This window comes from Petromyzon marinus, chromosome 46 (assembly GCF_048934315.1).
Source record: "Petromyzon marinus isolate PM22_M1 ecotype Great Lakes invasive population chromosome 46, UKy_Petmar_22M1.pri1.0, whole genome shotgun sequence".
Taxonomy (NCBI): Eukaryota; Metazoa; Chordata; class Hyperoartia; order Petromyzontiformes; family Petromyzontidae; genus Petromyzon; species Petromyzon marinus.
The window spans coordinates 12411328-12433254 of NC_133712.1; the positions used below are offsets into that span (position 1 = coordinate 12411328).

General features: G+C 52.5%; 1 protein-coding gene and 1 long non-coding RNA gene across 2 annotated transcripts in view; one reads left to right on the forward strand and one right to left on the reverse strand.

The window, feature by feature from the left end:
• LOC142930995 (uncharacterized) overlaps positions 1-21927 on the reverse strand; it is a 230162-nt gene that overhangs the window by 78321 nt on the left and 129914 nt on the right. The gene's annotated exons all lie outside the window — the stretch shown is intronic.
• LOC116952253 (uncharacterized) lies at positions 105-17636 on the forward strand. Its single transcript, XM_076074180.1, has 8 exons — positions 105-869; positions 4963-5110; positions 5936-6050; positions 8258-8346; positions 9124-9235; positions 10419-11526; positions 15807-15835; positions 17539-17636. Exons 4-7 carry the CDS (start codon positions 8286-8288, stop codon positions 15810-15812), a joined length of 1287 nt encoding a protein of 428 aa, XP_075930295.1. The 5' UTR covers positions 105-869; positions 4963-5110; positions 5936-6050; positions 8258-8285; the 3' UTR covers positions 15813-15835; positions 17539-17636.

Consider the following 21927-nt stretch of genomic DNA (forward strand, 5'->3'; position numbering starts at 1 on the left):
CACGTGACAGATTTGACGTCATAGCTCACTTGCCGTGCAAAAAATAAATCCATTATTGAGCTCCCCCCCCCAAAAAAATAACAAAAATTTATTTTTATAGTTTTTGCATGGTGTACAGTCTGGAAAGTACCCACATGGCAAATTTCAAGTTTGTTGCATGTCGGGAAGTACGCTAAACATTTTGAACAGACACATATTCACAACTTTGCCTTTTATATATATGGAGATGTGTGTGTGTGGCCAGATCTGTGTGACTTCACTGATACCAGGCACAAGTATGGAGGTGCGTCTTTCTTCCCGGTGCGTCTTATAATTCGGTATATGTGGAGACCACCAACTTAGAATTGTAATTACAAAATTTGACCACACGGTGGCTCAAGTGGTCTGCATCTGAAATTATCACCATCGTCATCCCCGCAGATTTGTTTTCTTATATTATTATTTCTGCTACTGTCAAACCAGAGCGCAATTCCTGACCGCTTCGGTTAATACTTCATCACCATCATCACCAACATCCTCATCACCATCAACCACCACAATCATCACCATCATCACCAACATCCGCGCCACCGTCACCACTAACATCACACTATCACCACATCATCATCACGATCATCCTCACCACCATCACCAACATCACCATCACCACCATCACCACAATCGTCAACGACACCACCACCATCACAATCACCACCAACATTCTCATCACCATCAACATAATCATCACAACCAACCATCGTTAATTTATCGTCATCATCACTATCATCATCACCAACACCACCAGCAGCATCATCATCGCTGTCATCACCAACGACACAATCATCAACATCACCAACAACATCATCATCTGGCTGTCAGTGAGCCCCAAGGTGAGAGGGTTTGGGGATGGTGGTGAATGTCGATGTGAACATCACACGGAGTCTTTGAGGGTTTTGCACGGATGAAGCTACACAGATTGCGCTCACAACGCCGTTTTGTCTGAACACAATGCTCACAGTATATATGTTACAGCATATCCGTGACAGTATATGCCTTGTAGTATGTATTACAGTATTTGTGACGGTACACGTTTAACAGCATATTGTTGACAGTAGCACGTGTGTGTGTGTGACAGTACGTGTCTTGCAGTATATGTAACAGTCTATATGTTATAGTATACTGTATATGTTAAGTGTATGTGTAACAGAATATCATATATTACAGGCGTGTGTCAACAGTAGGTATTACCTTCAGTGTGCATACATCAGTCACAGTACGTTTTACAATATCATTATAAGCATTCACTGCAGTACATTTTGACAGTGTGCCCGTGACAGTACATTTATTGCACTGCGTAATTACGCACTCCGCTATATTAATCACGGTCTTATACGTTACAGCATTTTTTTTTCAGTACTGTGTATGCGCTGCAGTATATTATTAAAGTATACATTTGACAGTATGTATATAGCGAATCTAGAGGGACTACCCTTCCAGCAACAGTGGCGTGGGCAGGGAATTGCAGGGCTGCGCATGTATCCTATAAACGTGTTCGCGGTGGTTAGTTCGTGTGTAAGTCCATGCGTGAAGAGTTACACGTGGGGAGCGGTGGCGCACTGGTTAGCGCGCTGCGCTACGAACCCGGCTTCCCCGAGTTGGAGTCCCGCTCACGGCCACCGTCAACACCGGTGACGATTATCTGAACCGGTCCTGGGTCTCCCCTTAGGTCGACTCAGCCTCAAATGAGTACTGTGGTGCGATGTGTAAAAAAATCGCATCGTGGGAGACAAAGGCGGCCGGGCGGGGTGCTGGCCACCCACCCCCTCGTTTGTCTTTCCAGCCTTCATAGGGGCTTCTCTCTAAACAGCACTTGCCCCAACGTTCTGTTAAAAGTCTGTAAACATTCTAGATTTGAAGCTTTCGCGACTGCAAGGATTCATACTCTTTGTTTTTTTCGGTAAAGGCACGTAGGTAAAATAAAATAAAAATAAAACAACTAAATTAAATCACGACGTTTCGGAGGCAACACAATCTTCCGTATTCAGGTGGAACAGTCACAGCAGAATATCTGTGTCAAGTGGACAGCTCTGAGACAGCCGGGATTATATATACAGATTAAGTGGGGGGGGGGAGCCAAGAAGGGACGTGGGTGGGGGGGAGGGCTGAGTTAAGCTGCCTATTGTTATGCTGCAGGGGGTTCGGGGGGAGAGATTCACGGGTACACGCAACCCACTGAGAACAATGGCAATGGCTGTACAATTATAAGGCAGCTAACGTTTGACTTGATTTATAACATCTTTCCAATGGTTGCTCAATTTGAAACCATCCTCTCGGTGGAAGTTGTGTCTGTGTTTGTATATCTGCATGGCTTCATGGACAAATCTGGTAATAACTGGGAGGTTTGCAGAGAACTTTGGTATCAGGGAAGACAATGTCATGAGAACCCGCTGTGTTGAAACAATGATCAGCCACGGCCGAAGAATTCGTTCTGCCGTGTTTCAAATCTGATTTGTGCTCACGGATTCGGTCGGAAATATGTCGAACCTTCAGCTCCCTCCACAGATGTTCTTTGGGATTAAGGTCTGGAGACTGGCTAGGCCACTCCAGGACCTTAATGTGCTTCTTCTTGAGCCACTCCTTTGTTTCCTTGGCCGTGTGTTTTGGGTCATTCTCATGCTGGAATACCCATCCATGACCCATTTTCAATGCCCTGGCTGAGGGAAGGAGGTTCTCACCCAAGATTTGACAGTACATGGCCCCGTCAATCGTCCCTTTGATGCGGTGAAGTTGTCCTGTCCCCTTAGCAGAAAAACACCCCCAAAGCATAATGTTTCCACCTCCATGTTTGACGGTGGGGATGGTGTTCTTGGGGTCATAGGCAGCATTCCTCCTCCTCCAAACACGGCGAGTTGAGTTGATGCCAAAGAGCTCCATTTTGGTCTCATTTGACCACAACACTTTCACCCAGTTGTCCTCTGAATCATTCAGATGTTAATTGGCAAACTTCAGACGGGCATGTATATGTGCTTTCTTGAGCAGGGGGACCTTGCGGGCGCTGCATGATTTCAGTCATTCAAGGCGTAGTGTGTTAGCCATTGTTTTCTTGGTGACTATGGTTCCAGCTGCCTTGAGATCATTGACAAGATCTTCCCGTGTAGTTCTGGGCTGATTCCTCACCGTTCTCATGATCATTGCAACTCCACGAGGTGAGATCTTGCATGGAGCCCCAGGCCAAGGGAGATTGACAGTTCTTTTGTGTTTCTTCCATTTGCGAATAATCGCACCAACTGTTGTCACCTTCTCACCAAGCTGCTTGACAATGGTCTTGTAGCCCATTCCAGCCTTGTGTAGGTCTACAATCTTGTCCCTGACATCCTTGGAGAGCTCTTTGGTCTTGGCCATGGTGGAGAGTTTGGAATCTGATTGATTGATTCTGTGGACAGGTGTCTTTTATACAGGTAACAAGCTGAGATTAGGAGCACTCCCTTTAAGAGTGTGCTCCTAATCTCAGCTCGTTACCTGTATAAAAGACACCTGGGAGCCAGAAATCTTTCTGATTGAGAGGGGGTCAAATACTTATTTCCCTCATTAAAATGCAAATCAATTTATAACATTTTTGACATGCGTTTTTCTGGATTTTGTTGTTGTTATTCTGTCTCTCACTGTTCAAATATACCTACCATTAAAATTATAGACTGATCATTTCTTTGTCAGTGGGCAAACGTACAAAATCAGCAGGGGATCAAATACTTTTTTCCCTCACTGTAGCATATGTAGCTACTTTTGCTACCAGGATAATCCAGCACTGCCTATAAACCTTTTCTGTCGCCTCTTGCACTCATATTGAAACTGGGTGTTCATTTTGTAACTCGCGTGTTTCGTTTACGACCAAGAAACACCTCGCTTGTTCACTGTGCAACATTCCTTGAGCACTCTGTACGGTACTCATTCTGTGCACTTTGATGTTTTTGGTCTTATTTTGTTGCACGTTGCTGCTGCTGTTCTGTACGTGTGTTGAACTTCTTTCACACCGTACGCAGCGAACCGTGGTAAGCGCAGGTGCTCTCGCCGAAGAACCGCGGATCTCGCGTGTAAAATTGCCGGGTCCACCCGTGTTACAAATCACATGATAGCGCCAGGGTGGCTAGGAGATGTTAACTACCTCGCCTGCTATACAAGAGGTCGTGGGTTCTATCCCGTGGTCGCACGGATTCTTCTTCTCAGGGTCCTCCGGTTTTTCCCTCCACATTTGGAATCAACATGGGTTTAGATGTATTTGGCTGTTATACATTTCCACACGACACGCCACTTTTATTGGGCTATAAGTTGTGGCCAGGTCTCTTCTGAAAAAAAAGCCACGTAGCTCAGTCGTCCTTACCTGTTAAAGTAAAAGGAGTTTTTTTTGTTTAAAGAAACTCAAAACACACGCTTGACAGCGTTACAGCCGAGCTATGGCAGTGTGTGTGGTGTGTGTGTGTGTTTGTTTAAGTCACAGGAGGGACTACACGGGGGTAGCAGGAATGCCGATGGCCTTTTATGGCAGCAAAGAGCAAAATCGTTGCAATGAGCTGTGGAGAGAGATCATACAAACACCAAAGGGAAAGACACCCCCGTATAGCCGTAACAGACTCTTGGGGCAAGTGCTGTTAGCGAGCAGCACCTATGAAGGCCGGCACTGTGGCACACGATAGGGTTGGGTGGCCAGCACCACGCCCGACTGCTTTTGTCTCCCCAAGTGCTGATTTCTTTACACACCGCGCCGGGTACTCATTTTGAGGCCAAGTCGACCTAGGGGAGGCCCAGGACCGGTTCAGATAATCGTCACTGATGTTGGTGGCCGTGAGGTCGTGTCGTCGGGGTTCGTAGCGCAGCGCGCTAATCGCTACTACACTACCGCTCCCCACAGTCTGTGCACATGCACCGGGGCAGTCCCTCTCGTCACGTGCGAAGGTTGCAATACTTGATGTGGTGTGCCGCGAACAGCAGCCGAAGCCTTGGTCGATCCACTGCTGGATGAAGGGTTTCTCCTTCCTTCCCAAGCTGCCGACACCATCTCTCACGATCCTGCCGATGGAATCATATTAACAAGCCACCCCGGCACCTGCAAACGCTGGGCTGATTTCACCGCAAGGTAGGTGTTCTCTCTCACTCATTCATTTGTTAAGTTTTTGACCCAGCTGGTCAGGATTTGGGCAAAACTTAGTCCACATTGCACCCAGTCTCTCCGTATCTCTAATTCATGTGACTTCTGTACGGTCACCCCCGCCGTTCTGAATCCTGTCCCCTTGTAAAAACACACTGCTCCATGCAGCTCTTGCTTGCTTGCTCCTTCTCTCTCCCTCCCCTCCCCCTCTCATCACCATCATCGCCCTCTCGTACCAAGACATTTTCTCCCCTCATCCCCGGCTTCCTTCCCGGCGTTCATCCTCCTCTCTCCCTGCTGCTCTCCTCTTTGACTTCTGCCCTGGTCTCCCTCCCCTCTCCCAATCACCTTGCCCCCCTGCCCCCCCCTCCGTCCACTACCCTCTTGAGCATCATTTGTGGCCAGGTTACTTATGAAAATTAAATTGACACCTCAGTGGGATTTGCCTGGTAGGGTACGGTTGGTTTAGCTCAATTTGTATGTTTTTGGGGTTTTTTTTGCCTTATACTCCTATACGTGTTTTTTGCATTTTTTGTTGTTGTAACGTTCTTACCCCGTGCACTTACCGGACATCTGTGAAAAAAGAGCCTCACAGCTCATCGGATTCCTCCAGTGTGTATATATTTAAAAAAAATTCTGATTCTGATCTCACTCCACTCACCATTCCCGTGGTGCTGCTGGTGGAGGAGGTGGCGACGGCATGCCATGAGCGTTTAAAGCTTGTGTCACGCACTCATTTAAAATGCCGTCACCAGGTGGAAACCCAATGCGAACTTGTTAATTGCAATGAAGGATTATGACGTCTTTCACCAGGCGGGCGCTCACCGTGAGGATAAATGTGCCATGCCGACAAGGAGGAGCTGAGCCCCACTCAAGGGTTGTAGCGGCTGACGTGGTACGGTGGCGTGGTAACAACGGCAGCCCAACGGTCAGTCCGCTACCTGGATCTTCTTCTTTTGTTTGGCATGGAGGGGGGGGGGGGGGGAGTAGAAAGCAACGGTTTGTATAGATGTCATAGTTGAATCGCAATTCGCACTCGAGAGGCCCTCGAATTAACACGTCGTAGGCTTTCGCGAGCAATATTGTCCATGATAGAGGTTTCTTTGGGTTAGATCGCGTAAATATGAATGTGTCGTTAAACCCGACACAGCCAATTTGTAAGGTTGGTCATGTAAACAAAACATGCCAATTATTTACTAGTTCAGCACACCGGTGTGTTGGAGAATAAACCCACAACATTTACAATTGGAGTACGATGTTTCGCTGGTAATTATATTTACACGATCTAACATTCACACTACTTTGGCCCTGAGAATGACTTTTTGTACCGTCGATTTTCAGGCCCGGCATACCTTTGTGGCACATTCGGCCGACAATTTGATAACATTCGTTGTGCTTTTTGCACATAGCAGGGAAGACCACAAGCAAGCAGGTTGTCATTTTCTCCCAAGCTGCCTGGCAGTTATCCGACCATAATTCGCCATGCAGAATCGGCACAGCAGCAGCGTAGAAGTGGCCAAGGAAAATGGATGTTGCCGCACCTGCCCTCTGCTGACAAAGAAAGCCCCCAAAGCACCTGCGGTGCATGGTGGTCACTCATCGAAGCCCTGCCCAGGCTCAGCCCTGCTCAGAAATAAATTAATCGTATTTTGTATGTTATCGTGGTTGTGCTGTTATACCCAGTCCAACGTTTCCAGAATGTTTCTGTTACACGTCGCTTTAAGATGTTCTGTGTTCAAATTTTGTTTGTTGCGGTTGCACCCGACTTAAGAGCCACATGGCTCACAGGGCTATACCTAATAAATGAAACTTGAAACATGTCAACGTTGGCATTGTCAACCCTTTGTCGGTCCTGCTTCTTCCTGTATATGCCCCGCCCCTTCCTGTGTATGTCCCACCCCTTCCTGTGTATGTCCCGCCCCTTCCGGTGTATGTCCCGCCCATTCCTCTTTAGGCCCCGACCCTTCCCCTGGACACGGGGTTGGGCTGGTTTGGGTGGTGGTGGAGGTTGTGAAATGGAAGGGGGGCGGGGATAGTGGGGGTAGGCGTGGATGGGGACCACACTTGAGCCATATGCAATTTTTAGCAACCGTAAAAAAAAAAACAGACTGATTATTATTTTTAGTCTGTGAGGAAGCCCTATTTTTAACCGAACACGAATCGTGTTCCGGCGCACGCTTCACATGAGTGCGCGTGTGGATCAGGTGCACGCGCGCGCGGACCCTTGTGCCAATCCACTGCTGGATGAGGGACTCACCACGCCGCGAAGGGTCATGGGTGGAGATGCCACCCGGTCCTGGTTTGTCCCAGGATTGTCTTTCTTTTTGAGGAGGCAGATGCTAGTCCTGGGAGATCTGTAACTCTTCCCAGGACATTGAAATAATTTTAATTATTGGGTTGTCATACAACCAGTTGGCTCAGTGGCAAAGCGAGCGATCTGCAATCGGAAGATCGTGTGTGTCAAATCCCGGTTGTGGGTTGGCTTTGCCCATCATCCCTGCGGGGGTTGGTAAAACGAGTACCGCTTTGCGGAGACGTCAACGGTGGTTGTCGTATGAATAGACTCGCCCCCGCCATAGGGATGTGGAATTTCCATCACAGACTCGGTGCTTTAAACAGGAAATTAGTACCGCCTCAACGGTGCTGTGAGCAGTGACTCTTTCTGACTTTCTTCCAGTGCAAATTACTCTCGGTGGCAGGTCGTGGAGGAAAGTCTGTATGTCCATTTGTGTGTCCATTTGTGCGTACTTCTGTATGTCTGTGTCCATGTATACGTCTGTGTGTACGTCCGTGTCTGTGGCCGTGTGTACGTCTATGTACATTGTGTGTCTGTGGCCGTTTTGGTGTCTATGAACCCAGAGGCCTGAGTTCGATTCCCGCTCACGGCCAACACCAGTGACAATTATCTGAACCGGTCCAGGGACTCCCTTTTGTCGACTCAGCCTCAAATGAGTTCCCAGTGTGGTGAGTAAACATCGCCACTAGGGAGACAAAGGTGCCCGGGTGTGGTGCTGTCCACCCACCCCCTCGTGTGCCATACCCACCTTCAAAGTTGTTCGTTAACAGCACTTGCCCCAACAGAATGCTCAGGCTATACGGGGGATCTTTGGCTTTGTGTGTGTCTGCTCATCTCAGGAGGAGTGTCAGCGGAGTCTGAACGACCATGTCTGCGTACAACCTCCTCCGCCTGGTGTCTCACCCCCGCTCGGGTCCTCTACTGCCCTGTGAGTACCAGCCATGATCTATCCACTGCTGGATGAAGGCCTCCAATGCCTGGCCACGGGCACTATCAAACGAAGTCACGGGTCGTATCTGGCCAATGGGCAGTAGGTTCTTCACCCATGGCACAAGGGTACACGTGTGTGTGTGTTTGTGTGTGTGATGGGGAGCGGTAGTGTAGTGGTTCGCTCGCTGTGTTTCGAACCCGGCGACCTGAGTTTGATTCCCGGTGATGGCCAACACCAGTGACGATTATCTGAACCGATCCTGGGCCTCCCCTAAGTCGACTTGGCCCCAAATGAGTACCTGGTGCGGTATGTAAACATCGACGCTGGGGAGACAAAGGCGGCCGGGCGTGGTGCTGGCCACCCACCCTCTCGTGCGCCGTGCTGGCCTTCATAGGTGCTCGCTGACAGCATTTGCCCCAACAATTTATGGTTATACGGGGGATCTAATTCTTGTATTTGTATATATGGGCAACGTTGACACAGTGGTTAGCTCACTGCGCTTCGAACCCGGCGACCTGAGTTTGATTTCCGCTCACAACCGACATCGATGACGATCATTTGAACCGGTCCTGGGCCTCCCCGTGGTCGACTCAGATTTAAATGAGATCTTGGTGCGGCGTGTAACCAGCACCACTGGGGAGACAAAGGCGGCCGGGCGTGGGGCTCGCCACCCACCCCCCTGTCTCGTGCGCCGACGCCGCTTTCCCCCGACATGTGCGTGTGGGCTCCACGGGGGAATTCTTTGCCTCCTTGTGCGACTTTCGCGCGGACTAGCGGAGGTGAAGCGGCGGGAGCAGCGTGCCCGCGTGACCTTTGCCCCCGAGGAGCTGAGACGGAGGCTTACGACGCTGCAGTTCCACGTGACGCAGCAGCGCGGCACGGAGAGGTGAGGTTGGTGGCGCTGTGGGAGTCGGCAAAAGAGTTACAAAAAGTAATATTTTTAAAAAAACTTCTTTTTTTTTTAAAAACACGCTTTAATGAAATGTACCGTACTAGTAATGAATGAACTCCACGACTCCAGGAAGTGGCCCCGAAGCTTGCCATAACGTAAGGTGGCCGTGGTGATTTACAGCCAACGTCAGTTGAGCGTGGACAATTTAGACCCAAGCCGAAACATAACATATAAAAAAATAATGTTTAAAAATATATTTTATATTTTTTAATGATAGAATATAGTATTGTCATCAGTATGACATAAGTATACCAAGTTTGCAGTCGACACCACATTGGTAAGTGGGTTAAAATTGAGTTACAAGATTTGAGGATACAACAACGACAACAAGAGACAGTGAGTTAAATAAAAGCGTGTAATAAAAAAGTCCCCCCCACCCTCCCCGAGTAGGCTCGGGAGGCTTTCGGAGTCGACGGAAAAATATTTGGTCGCGTCCCCCAAATATTGTCTCGTGATTCGATTGGGATCCTCGTGAATGGGGCGGGGGCTGGGGGGGGGGGGGACGAGAAAAGTAACAAGAAGTGCGCCATTAATTTTTTTGGTAATAATAAAAAAAAAATCCCTCAATATTTCAAGAGCTGCAATGCACCGTGTGCTGAATATGAGACGGTGGTGGCCCCTGAATATAAATAATAACAGTCACGAAGCAGCGGTTCTTCAAGAGCTTCCGGAGCCGCAGGCTGCCAACCCCCCCCTTGCTCATGAACATCACGAGTCGCTTTCATTACGGGTGGAATTTTTTGTTTGTTTTTGTTTAACGTTGATTCGTGTTCACGCAGCGTTGTTCGATTTCTCCCGTGAAGCGGTTTTGCTTTAGCTCTGAATTTTTTGTTAATTTTGCTGCACATCGCCGGGACTTGATGGCTTTTGTCGTTTTTTTGGTGACGCAAACCGCCCTTGCAGGATGAGCTAATCCTGGTCTCTCAAGCTGTTCTCGCCCTGGTTAAACACAACAAATTCGCACGTGAATTGACATTCAACAGCCAATTAATCTCTCTCATCCCTATCTTGTCTGCATACATTTCTCTCATCTCACGACATGTCTCTTGTCAACTACATCTCACTTGCCACGCTATACATCTGTCTCTGACCTGCATCTCTTCGATCATATCACTAGGACTCCATGTCACCCCGTGTCCCCGTGTCTCTCCATGTCTCCCCATGTCCCTGTCTCCCCCTGTCTCTCTCCTTGTCTCCATGTCCCTGTCTCTCCATGTCTCCGCGTGTCCCCGTGTCTCCCCCGTGTCTCTCCGCATGTCCCAGTGCCTCCCTTCGTCTATCCCTCGCGTGTCCCTGTGCCTCTCGACGTGTCCCCATGTCTCTCCCTCGCGTCTTTCCGTGTGTCCCTGTGTCTCGCCCGTATCTCTCTGCGTGTCCCCGTGTCTTTCCGCGTGTCTCTCCGTGTGTCCCCGTGTCTCCCCCATGTCTCTCCACGTGTCCCTGTCTCCCCCGTGTCTCCCCCTCATGTCTCCCCCGTGTCTCTCCACGTGTCCCTGTGTCTGCCCCGTGTCTCCCCCTCGTGTCTCCCCCGTGTACCTCCGCGTGCCCCCGTATCTTCCCCGTGTCCCCCCCGTGTCTCTCCACGTGTCCCTGTGTCTGCCCCGTGTCTCCCCCTCCTGTCTCCCCCGTGTCTCTCCGCGTGCCCCCGTATCTCCCCCGTGTCTCCCCCGTGTCTCTCCACGTGTCCCTGTGTCTGCCCCGTGTCTCCCCCTCGTGTCTCCCCCGTGTACCTCCGCGTGCCCCCGTATCTCCCCCGTGTCCCCCCCGTGTCTCTCCACGTGTCCCTGTGTCTGCCCCGTGTCTCCCCCTCGTGTCTCCCCCGTGTCTCTCCACGTGCCCCCGTATCTCCCCCGTGTCTCCCCCGTGTCTCTCCACGTGTCCCTGTGTCTGCCCCGTGTCTCCCCCTCGTGTCTCCCCCGTGTATCTCCGCGTGCCCCCGTATCTCCCCCGTGTCTCCCCCGTGTCTCTCCACGTGTCCCTGTGTCTGCCCCGTGTCTCCCCCTCGTGTCTCCCCCGTGTACCTCCGCGTGCCCCCGTATCTCCCCCGTGTCTCCCCCGTGTCTCTCCACGTGTCCCTGTGTCTGCCCCGTGTCTCCCCCTCGTGTCTCCCCCGTGTCTCTCCACGTGTATCCCCCGTGTCCCCACAGGCCATTCTCGGGGGAGCTGACCCTGCACAGCGCTGCGGGGACCTATGGCTGCCTCGTGTGCGGGGCCGCTCTCTTCACGTACGCCACCGCTCCACACACACGCACACACACACAGAGACTGTTGGGGCAAGTGCTGTTAGTGAGCACCTATGAAGGCCGGCACGGCACACGAAGGGGGGTGGTGGGTGGCCAGCACCACGCCCCGGCCGCCTTTGTCTCGCCAGTGGCGATGTTAACACACCGCGCCCAAGGTACTCATTTGAGGCTGAGTCGACCTAGGGGAGGCCCGAAACCGGTTCAGATGATCCTCACCGGTGTTGGTGGTGGCCGTGAGCTGGCGTCGAACGACACGCGATAACTCGCCGTGGCCACCGGGCGGCACCACCACCCATTGCGATGACCCCGCACCATCAGAGCGTCACCGAGCAGGGCCGAGATGCGCACAGTGGTGCCATTGTGGCCATGCGCACAAAACCGTGGACCGTACAGTGAGCCCACAGAGACCACAAAGAGATGCATAGAGACTCGTAGAGACCCATAGAGACCCGTATAGATACATAGAGACCTGTAGAGATACACTTAAGAGAAGCCAACCTGGTGTGATTGTGTCCATGCTACCCAAACTATGGACCACTTAATAAACCCATAGAGACACACTGACGTACATAGAGACTCAAGGAGACACGTAGAAATAGAGACCCATAGAGACCCGTAGAGAAACATAGAGATCTGTAGAGATACACTTAAGAGAAGCCAACGTGGTGTGATTGTGTCCATGCAACCCAAACTATGGACCACTTAATAAACCCAAAGAGACACACTGATGCACATAGAGACTCAAGGAGACACGTAGAAATAGAGACCCATAGAGACCCGTAGAGGTACATAGAGACCTGTAGAGATACACTAAAGTATGTAGCCATGCAACCCAAACTATGGAGCGCGCAGTAAACCCACTGCAGCCTGCGCTCCTTCAACGCAGGAGGAGGAACAGCGGCAGCACGACTTTCTCGCTCTCGTTCTGCTGAAGCCCTCTCGTCGTGGGGACCAGCAGCAGCAGGAGACCTCGACATTGGCACCGAGCTTCAGAACCACACAGCTGCCGCAATCGTGTGCGCAAGGGCTTGTGGAAAGAGATGACGGAAGGGAGGGAATTGCGATTTAGCTCGGCTTTTTGACGTACAGGGACTCCTCTACTTACGTTCGACTTACGAACTTTCATAGATTTGAACAAACCTGTCCATATGTCCAGTCGCCTGTTCGGACCGAGAGTCGTAAGTTCAACCACTGCACAATAGATGGCGGTGGTGGCATCTACATCTGCAGAAGCATGAAGAACCAGTGGCATCTACATCTGCAGAACATGAAGAACCAGTGACATCTACATCTACAGAACGTGAAGAACCAGTGGCATCTACATCTGCATAACGTGAAGAACCAGTGGCATCTACATCTGCAGAACGTGAAGGACCAGTGGCATCTACATGTGCAGAACGTGAAAAACCAGTGGCATCTACATCTGCAGAACATGAAGAACCAGTGATATCTACATCTGCAGAACGTGAAGAACCAGCGGCATCTACATCTGCAGAACGTGAAGAACCAGTGGCATCTACATCTGCAGAACGTGAAGAACTAGTGGCATCTACATCTGTAGAACGTGGCGAACCAGTGGCATCTACATCTGCAAAACGTGAAGAACCAGTGGCATCTACATCTGCAGAACGTGAAGAACCAGTGGCATCTACATCTGCAGAACCTGAAGAACAAGTGGCATCTACATCTGCAGAACATGAAGAACCAGTGGCATCTGCAGAATGTGAAGAACCAGTGGTATCTACATCTGCAGAACGTGAAGAACCAGCGGCATCTACATCTGCAGAACGTGAAGAACCAGTGGCATCTAGATCTGCAGAACGTGAAGAACCTGTGGCATCTGCAGAACGTGAAGAACCAGTGGCATCTACATCTGCAGAACGTGAAGAACCAGTGGCATCTACATCTGCAGAACATGAAGAACCAGTGGCATCTACATCTGCAAAATGTGAAGAACCAGTGGCATCTACATCTGTAGAACATGAAGAACCAGTGGCATCTGCATCTGCAGAACATGAAGAACCAGTGGCATTTACATCTGTAGAACATGAAGAACCAGTGGCATCTGCATCTGCAGAACATGAAGAACCAGTGGCATTTACATCTGCAGAACGTGAAGAACCAGTGGCATCTACATCTGTAGAACGTGAAGAACCAGTGGCATCTACATCTGCAGAACGTGAAGAACCAGTGGCATCTACATCTGCAGAACGTGAAGAACCAGTGGCATCTACATCTGCAGAACATGAAGAATCAGTGGCATCTACATCTGTAGAACGTGAAGAACTAGTGGTATCTACATCTGCAGAAACATGAAGAACCAGTGTCATCTACATCTGCAGAAGCATGAAGAACAAGTGGCATCTACATCTGCAGAACATGAAGAACCAGTGGCATCTACATCTGCAGAACATGAAGAACCAGTGGCATCTACATCTGCAGAAGCATGAAGAACCAGGGGCATCTACATCTGCAGAAGCATGAAAAACCAGTGGCATCTATATCTGCAGACGCATGAAGAACCAGTGACATCTACATCCTCAGAACATGAAGAACCAGTGGCATCTACATCTGCAAAATGTGAAGAACCAGTGGCATCTACATCTGTAGAACATGAAGAACCAGTGGCATCTGCATCTGCAGAACATGAAGAACCAGTGGCATTTACATCTGTAGAACATGAAGAACCAGTGGCATCTGCATCTGCAGAACATGAAGAACCAGTGGCATTTACATCTGCAGAACGTGAAGAACCAGTGGCATCTACATCTGTAGAACGTGAAGAACCAGTGGCATCTACATCTGCAGAACGTGAAGAACCAGTGGCATCTACATCTGCAGAACGTGAAGAACCAGTGGCATCTACATCTGCAGAACATGAAGAATCAGTGGCATCTACATCTGTAGAACGTGAAGAACTAGTGGTATCTACATCTGCAGAAACATGAAGAACCAGTGTCATCTACATCTGCAGAAGCATGAAGAACAAGTGGCATCTACATCTGCAGAACATGAAGAACCAGTGGCATCTACATCTGCAGAACATGAAGAACCAGTGGCATCTACATCTGCAGAAGCATGAAGAACCAGGGGCATCTACATCTGCAGAAGCATGAAAAACCAGTGGCATCTATATCTGCAGACGCATGAAGAACCAGTGACATCTACATCCTCAGAACATGAAGAACCAGTGGCATCTACATCTGCAGAACATGAAGAATCAGTGGCATCTACATCTGTAGAACGTGAAGAACCAGTGGTATCTACATCTGCAGAAACATGAAGAACCAGTGTCATCTACATCTGCAGAAGCATGAAGAACAAGTGGCATCTACATCTGCAGAACATGAAGAACCAGTGGCATCTACATCTGCAGAACATGAAGAACCAGTGGCATCTACATCTGCAGAAGCATGAAGAACCAGGGGCATCTACATCTGCAGAAGCATGAAAAACCAGTGGCATCTATATCTGCAGACGCATGAAGAACCAGTGGCATCTACATCTGCAGAACATGAAGAACCAGTGGCATCTACATTTGCAGAACAAGTGGCATCTACATCTGCAGAACGTGAAAAACCAGTGGCATCTACATCTGCAGAAGCATGAAGAACCAGTGGCATCTACATCTGCAGAACAAGTGGCATCTACATCTGCAGAACGTGAAGAACCAGTGGCATCTACATCTGCAGAACGTGAAGAACCAGTGGCATCTACATCTGCAGTACGTGAAGAACCGGTGACATCTACATCTGCAGAACGTGAAGAACCGGTGGCATATACATCTGCAGAACATGAAGAACCAGTGGCATCTACATCTGCAGAACGTGAAGAACCAGTGGCATCTACATCTACAGAATGTGAAGAACCAGTGGCATCTACATCTGCAGGAGATTATACAACGTTTGACGCCATTCCCCGTGTTTAGTGTGCATGCCGTACAACGTGTTTGAAATCGACAGGAGTAAAGTGGGCTTACGAACAGACCTCTGGAACCTAACTCGTTCGTAAGTAGAGGTAGCTCGCCATCAACACCCGTAGGGCCGCGGCTCACTCCGGCCAAAATAATCTCCGACGATTCCCACTATTTGAGCGCTCTTGACTGCTTACCATCCCAAGGAGATCTAAGGAGATGGGACGCAGTCTGGTCAACTTGGTCACAGGCGTAAAAGTAACATAACGTGCGCAGGAACACGCCAGCCCACGCCGATACGCATGGAGCTTGTGCGATGGTAACTCTTCTTGTTTGCCTTTAAACCCAGGTCTGAAAGCAAGTTCGACTCCGGGTCAGGTGAGTAATCAGAATTATAATGATCATCCTCGCGTGCCCCCTCGCCTTCCTGAACTGTGGCTTAACTCTGCCCTTGCCCGGCAGCAGCTAGCGAAACGCCTGGCGCCAGCTTAGCCACACAGAGAGTCACAGACTCATCTATCCATCCAGCCACTCGGCCTTCTAACAGCCACCGATCCATCCACTCAGCCACTCAGCCATCTACGCAGATACCCAGCCATCTATTCACCCAACCAGCCAGCCATCTACTCAGCCACCCAGCCATCTACTCAGCCACTCTGCCACCCAGCCATCCACTCAGCCACTCAACCATCTACTCAGCCACTCTGCCACCCAGCCATCTACTCAGCCAACCAGCCACCGAGCCATCCACTCAGCCACTCAACCATCTACTCAGCCACTCTGCCACCCAGCCATCTACTCAGCCAACCAGCCACCCAGCCATCCACTCAGCCACTCAACCATCTACTCAGCCACCCAGCCATCTACTCAGCCACTCAACCATCTACTCAGCCACTCCGCCACCCAGCCATCCACTCAGCCACTCAGCCACCCAGCCATCCACTCAGCCACTCAACCATCTACTCAGCCACTCTGCCACCCAGCCATCTACTCAGCCAACCAGCCACCCAGCCATCCACTCAGCCACTCAACCATCTACTCAGCCACCCAGCCATCTACTCAGCCACTCAACCATCTACTCAGCCACTCAGCCACCCAGCCATCCACTCAGCCACTCAACCATCTACTCAGCCACTCTGCCACCCAGCCATCTACTCAGCCAACCAGCCACCCAGCCATCCACTCAGCCACTCAACCATCTACTCAGCCACCGAGCCATCTACTCAGCCACTCAACCATCTACTCAGCCACTCTGCCACCCAGCCATCTACTCAGCCACCCAGCCATCCACTCAGCCACTCAACCATCTACTCAGCCACCCAGCCATCTACTCAGCCACCCAGCCATCTACTCAGCCACTCTGCCACCCTGCCACCCAGCCATCTACTCAGCCACTCTGCCAACCAGCCATCTACTCAGCCACTCTGCCACCCAGCCATCTACTCAGCCACTCTGCCACCCAGCCATCTACTCAGCCACTCTGCCACCGAGCCATCCACTCAGCCACTCAGCCATCTACTCAGCCACCCAGCCATCTATTCAGCCACTCAGCCACCCAGCCATCCACTCAGCCACTCTGCCACCCAGCCATCCACTCAGCCAACCAGCCATCCACTCAGCCACTCAACCATCTACTCAGCCACTCTGCCACCCAGCCATCTACTCAGCCACCCAGCCATCTACTCAGCCACTCTGCCACCCAGCCATCTACTCAGCCACTCTGCCACCCAGCCATCTACTCAACCACTCTGCCACCCAGCCATCTACTCAACCACTCAGCCATCTACTCAGCCACTCTGCCACCCAGCCATCCACTCAGCCATTCAACCATCTACTCAGCCACCCAGCCATCCACTCAGCCACCCAGCCATCTACTCAACCACTCAGCCATCTACTCAGGCATCCAGCCAGTGTGGGGGCTCTGTTTAATGAGCTGTACATGTAAGGACTCCCCACTCCCCACACCCCCCCAACTCCTTGAAAAGTTTTAGATCTGTGTCTGTGTTCGGCCCTGGGTTAGGCGGAGGTCGCCATCCTGACCCTTGACCCGTCTCCCCCGATGCCCCCCGACCCCGCCACAGGGTGGCCGTCCTTCTCGGAGGCCGTGACCCCGCACGCCGTCGCGCTTGGGGACGACGTGTCGGGCGGCGTGTGGCGCGTGGAGGCCTCCTGCAGCCAGGTGACCGCGCCACCGCTGGGCAAGATGTCCGACGTTTCGCTCCACGTGCCTCCCACTTCCCTCTCTTTCCCCGTGTCTCCTCATCCGTTCGTACCTCCCCGCACATCCCCCTCTCTCTCTCACACGGTACGGCTACCACATGAGCCACCTATTTTGACAGCAGCCCCATCTCTCCCAGTGTCTCTCCTCTCTCTCTCTCCCCCTGGGGATCCCTCTCTCTCCCCACACGCCTCTCTCCATCTCTCTGTCTCCCCGTTACTTTTGCCCCCTTTCTCTGCTATCTCTCTCTCTGCGTATCACTCTCTCCCCACACACATCTCCTTGTCTCTCCCCATGTCTCTCTCCTCTCTCTCCCAAGGTATCCCTCTCTTTCCCCACGCATGCCTCTCTCCTTTTTCTCTCTGTGTGTCTTCCCCGTGCATCTTACCCCATCTCTCCCCATGTCTCTCCCCTCTCTCTCCCCTGTGTAGCCTTCTCTATCTCTCACCACACATGCCGACCTCCGATTAGCATGGTTGGCTACGTACGGTGCGAAAGAAGTTCAACATACATCTTCTTGTCTCTCCCTGCATCTCCCCATGCATCTTACCCCATCTCTCCCCTCCCTCTCTCTCTCCCACACACGCCCCTCTCCCTGTCTCTCGCCGTGTTTCCCCGTGTGGTGTTCCCCCCCTACTCCCCCCACAGTGCGGCTCCCACCTGGGCCATCTCTTTGAGGACGGTCCCCGGCCCAGCCGCAGGAGGTTCTGCGTCAACTCGGCGTCGCTCAGCTTCTGTCCGCGGCTCGGCGGCGCCAATGACGCGGGGCCGCCGGGCCCAGCGCTCGACGACCACGACCACCGGCAGCGCGGCGGCGGTTCGGAGGGCAGCTCGCTCACGTCGCCCCCCCCGGAGGCAAACGGGGGGCACCAATCGCGTGGGGCCGAGAATACGGATTCACTGGAGGGCCCGGCTCCTACGGATCTGGCCCCAGGACTAGCGAGGGCTTCCTGTGGGGCTGTCCGCGGTTGGAGTTGTGGAGGTGGTGGTGCTGCGGTTGGAAGTTGGAGCTGCGGTGCTAGTGGTGGTGCAATAAATGTTAAAGACGTGGTGGGTGGGAAAGGTATAGCTGGTGGTGTTCGTGGGGGTGGTGGTGGTGCAAGAAGTGATGGAGGTGTTGGTGGGACAGGAGTAGGTGGTAGTGCTGGTGGTGGTGGTTGGAGTTGTGGTGGTGGAAGAATTAATAGAGATGTGGTTGGTTCTAAAGGTGGTGGTCGTTGGGGTTGTGGTGGTAGCTCTGGTGAGAGAGGTGTTAGAGATATGGTTGGTGGGAAAGGCGTTGGTGGTGGCTTTGGTTGGAGTTACGGTGGAGGTGGTGCAAGAGGTACTCAAATTTGTGGTGGGCCAGGCGTGGGCGTAGGAAGTGGTGGTGGTGGTAGAGATGTGGTTGGTGGGAGAGGAGGTGTGGGAGGTAGTGGTGGTGTCTGTGGTCGTGGTTTTGGTGCTGATGGCGGTGTTGGTCGTGGTGTTGGTGGTGTTGGTGGTGGTAGTGCTAGTCGTGGTGTTGGTGGTGTTGGTGGTGGTAGTGCTAGTCGTGGTGTTGGTGGTGGTGGTAGTGCTAGTCGTGGTGTTGGTCGTGGTGTTGTTGGTGGTGTTGGTGGTGGTGGTGGTGCTGGTCGTGGTGTTGGTGGTGGTGTTGGTGCTGGTGCTGGTCGTGGTGTTGGTGGCAGTGCTGGTGGCGGTGTTGATGGCAGTGTTGGTGGCGGTGTTGGTGGCAGTGCTGGTGGTGGTGGCGGTGCTGGTCATGGTAGTGTTGGTGGCGGTGTTGGTGGTGGTGCTGGTGTTGGTGCTGGTGATGGTGCTGGTCGTGGTGTTGGTGCTGGTGGTGGTGTTGGTGGCGGTGCTGGTGGTGGTGCTGGTCGTGGTGGCGGTGTTGGTGGTGGTGGCGGTGCTGGTGTTGGTCGTGGTGGCGGTGCTGGTGGTGGTGTTGGTGTTGGTGGCGGTGCTGGTCGTGCTGTTGGTGGTGGTGCTGGTGTTGGTGGCGGTGCTGGTGGTGGTGTTGGTCGTGGTGGCGGTGCTGGTGGTGGTGTTGGTGGCGGTGCTGGTCGTGCTGTTGGTGGTGCTGGTGTTGGTGGTGGTGCTGGTCGTGCTGTTGGTGGTGCTGGTGTTGGTGGCGGTGCTGGTCGTGCTGTTGGTGGTGCTGGTGTTGGTGGTGCTGGTCGTGCTGTTGGTGGTGATGTTGGTGGCGGTGCTGGTGGTGGTGCTGGTCGTGGTGGCGGTGCTGGTGGTGGTGTTGGTGGCGGTGCTGGTGGTGGTGGTGGTGTTGGTGGCGGTGCTGGTGGTGGTGTTGGTGGCGGTGCTGGTCGTGCTGTTGGTGGTGGCGTTGGCAGGATGGGTGTGAATGATATTGGTAGAGGTGGAGGTGTTCAAGGTGCAGGTGTGACCATTTGGCGTATCGGTGTTAATGGGGGGGTTGGTGTAAAGGTTGGTGTAGGGGGTGGTGTTAATGGTGTGCACGGTTTGAGCAATGCTGTAGACGGTGTAGGTGATACAAGTGACGCTATAGGCGGTGTGAGTGATGGTGTAGGTGGTGTGAATGATGGTGTAGGTGATGGTGTGGGTGGTGTGAATGATGCTGTAGGTTGTGTAGGTAGGGTGAGTGATGCTGTGGGTGGTGTGAGTGATGGTGTAGGTGATGGTGGAGGTGATGGTGGAGGTGATGGTGGAGGTGATGGTGTGTATAGTGTGAGTGATGGTGGAGGTGATGGTGTAGGTGATGGTGGAGGTGATGGTGTGTGTAGTGTGAGTGATGCTGTGGGTGGGGTGAGTGATGGGGTAGGTGGTGTGAGTGATGGTGTAGGTGATGGTGGAGGTGATGGTGGAGGTGATGGTGTGTGTAGTGTGAGTGATGGTGTAGGTGATGGTGGAGGTGATGGTGTGTGTAGTGTGAGTGATGCTGTGGGTGGGGTGAGTGACGGTGTAGGCGGTGGTGTTGGCAGCGCCATCTCTCACCAAATCCCTTGCCCGCCCTCCAACCACCTCATCGCAACAGCCACCACCTCCTCCATCCACGACCACAGCGTCAACATCACCCACGACAAACTCAACGAGGAGGAGGTGGTGGAGGAGGAGGGCAGCCGGGAAGAGTCGGAGGCCTTCAGCACCGCTCCCCAGTCTCACGCCAGCGGCCCAGCATCCGACGACGAAGACGACACATCGTCGTCGTCGTCGTCGGCGGCGGCGTTCGTCAGCTGCGGGCCGACTCCTCCGATGAGCCCTGGTGGGGGGGCGGCTGCGCCCGCGCACCCGTTGGGAGCGCCGACGATCGGCCCGTTGATCGTCGGTCAGAAATGACGGCTCGGGGGGTTGGGGGAGTTGTCATCCCGAGACGTTTGTGTGGACAGGGGATCGAACCCGCGCACCTTGGAGGCCGTGCCGCATCGCGCTCGGGGGGCGAGCGGCGGCAAGCGGGGCCAAAGCGGCCGCAGGACGAGCAACGACGGAACGCGAGGCTCGCACGGAGTCGAATCACCGCCCGTGTTCTCTGTCCCAACAAGTCAGAGTCAGCGTTGCCTCTTTGCCGCTCAAGAGCGCCGTCGGGACATCGACGCTCGAAACGTACACATTGTTAATCCTATACATGGAGAAGTTAAAAAATATAATATTCACGTATCCAATCAGACGCCAGCACGCTGCCATTTCAAACGCCGTTAGCAGCGGCTGGCTACTTGCATCGCCGCCGTGCGCCGCGAGTAGAAGCAGACGTGAGCGCAGAAGTGTCCACGACGCGACTGGGGTCACGGGGAGCGATAATCCGCACGGTACCACCGGCAGACTCCTACCCCCCCCCCTCTTTTGTAGGGTCGGGGGTGCTGAGTCACCCTATGCTGCACAGGGACAGGTGCCACTGGGGGGTGCCCTTCCAAAGTTTGAAGCGTTGACGCAAGTGCCATCCAAATGCAATATACTGTACGTATTATTATTATGCGATATAACCCCATCCAATTCCGTGTCTTCAAAAGTTGATCTGAAATATTGCTTTGGTCCCTCGCTCTAATGCAGGCTTCCCAGGCCGGCACGGTACGATCCAGCAGCGTTTGAGCAAGAAGAGCTCTCGATTTGTTTTTTTCGGCCTCTCTGGGTCTCGCCGACAGCGGTCGAGGCTCGTTGAACATTTGCTGCCGAGCCTCCAGGAAGGTGGCGATATTTGGATTTGGAAATGCCGACGACGGGCTGACGTGCGGTCGCCACGCCACTCTATGCTGCTTAAGTTTTTTCCCCGTAGCTTAGGGTTGTTTCATTTGTGTGCCAG

Coding starts and splice junctions, on each gene's coding strand:
- LOC116952253 (XM_076074180.1), top strand. CDS start 8,286: ATGTCTGCGTACAACCTCCTCCGCCTGGTGTCTCACCCCCGCTCGGGT. Junction 8,347..9,123: donor CTCGGGTCCTCTACTGCCCT/GTGAGTACCAGC, acceptor CGCGCGGACTAG/CGGAGGTGAAGCGGCGGGAG. Junction 9,236..10,418: donor CAGCAGCGCGGCACGGAGAG/GTGAGGTTGGTG, acceptor TCATATCACTAG/GACTCCATGTCACCCCGTGT.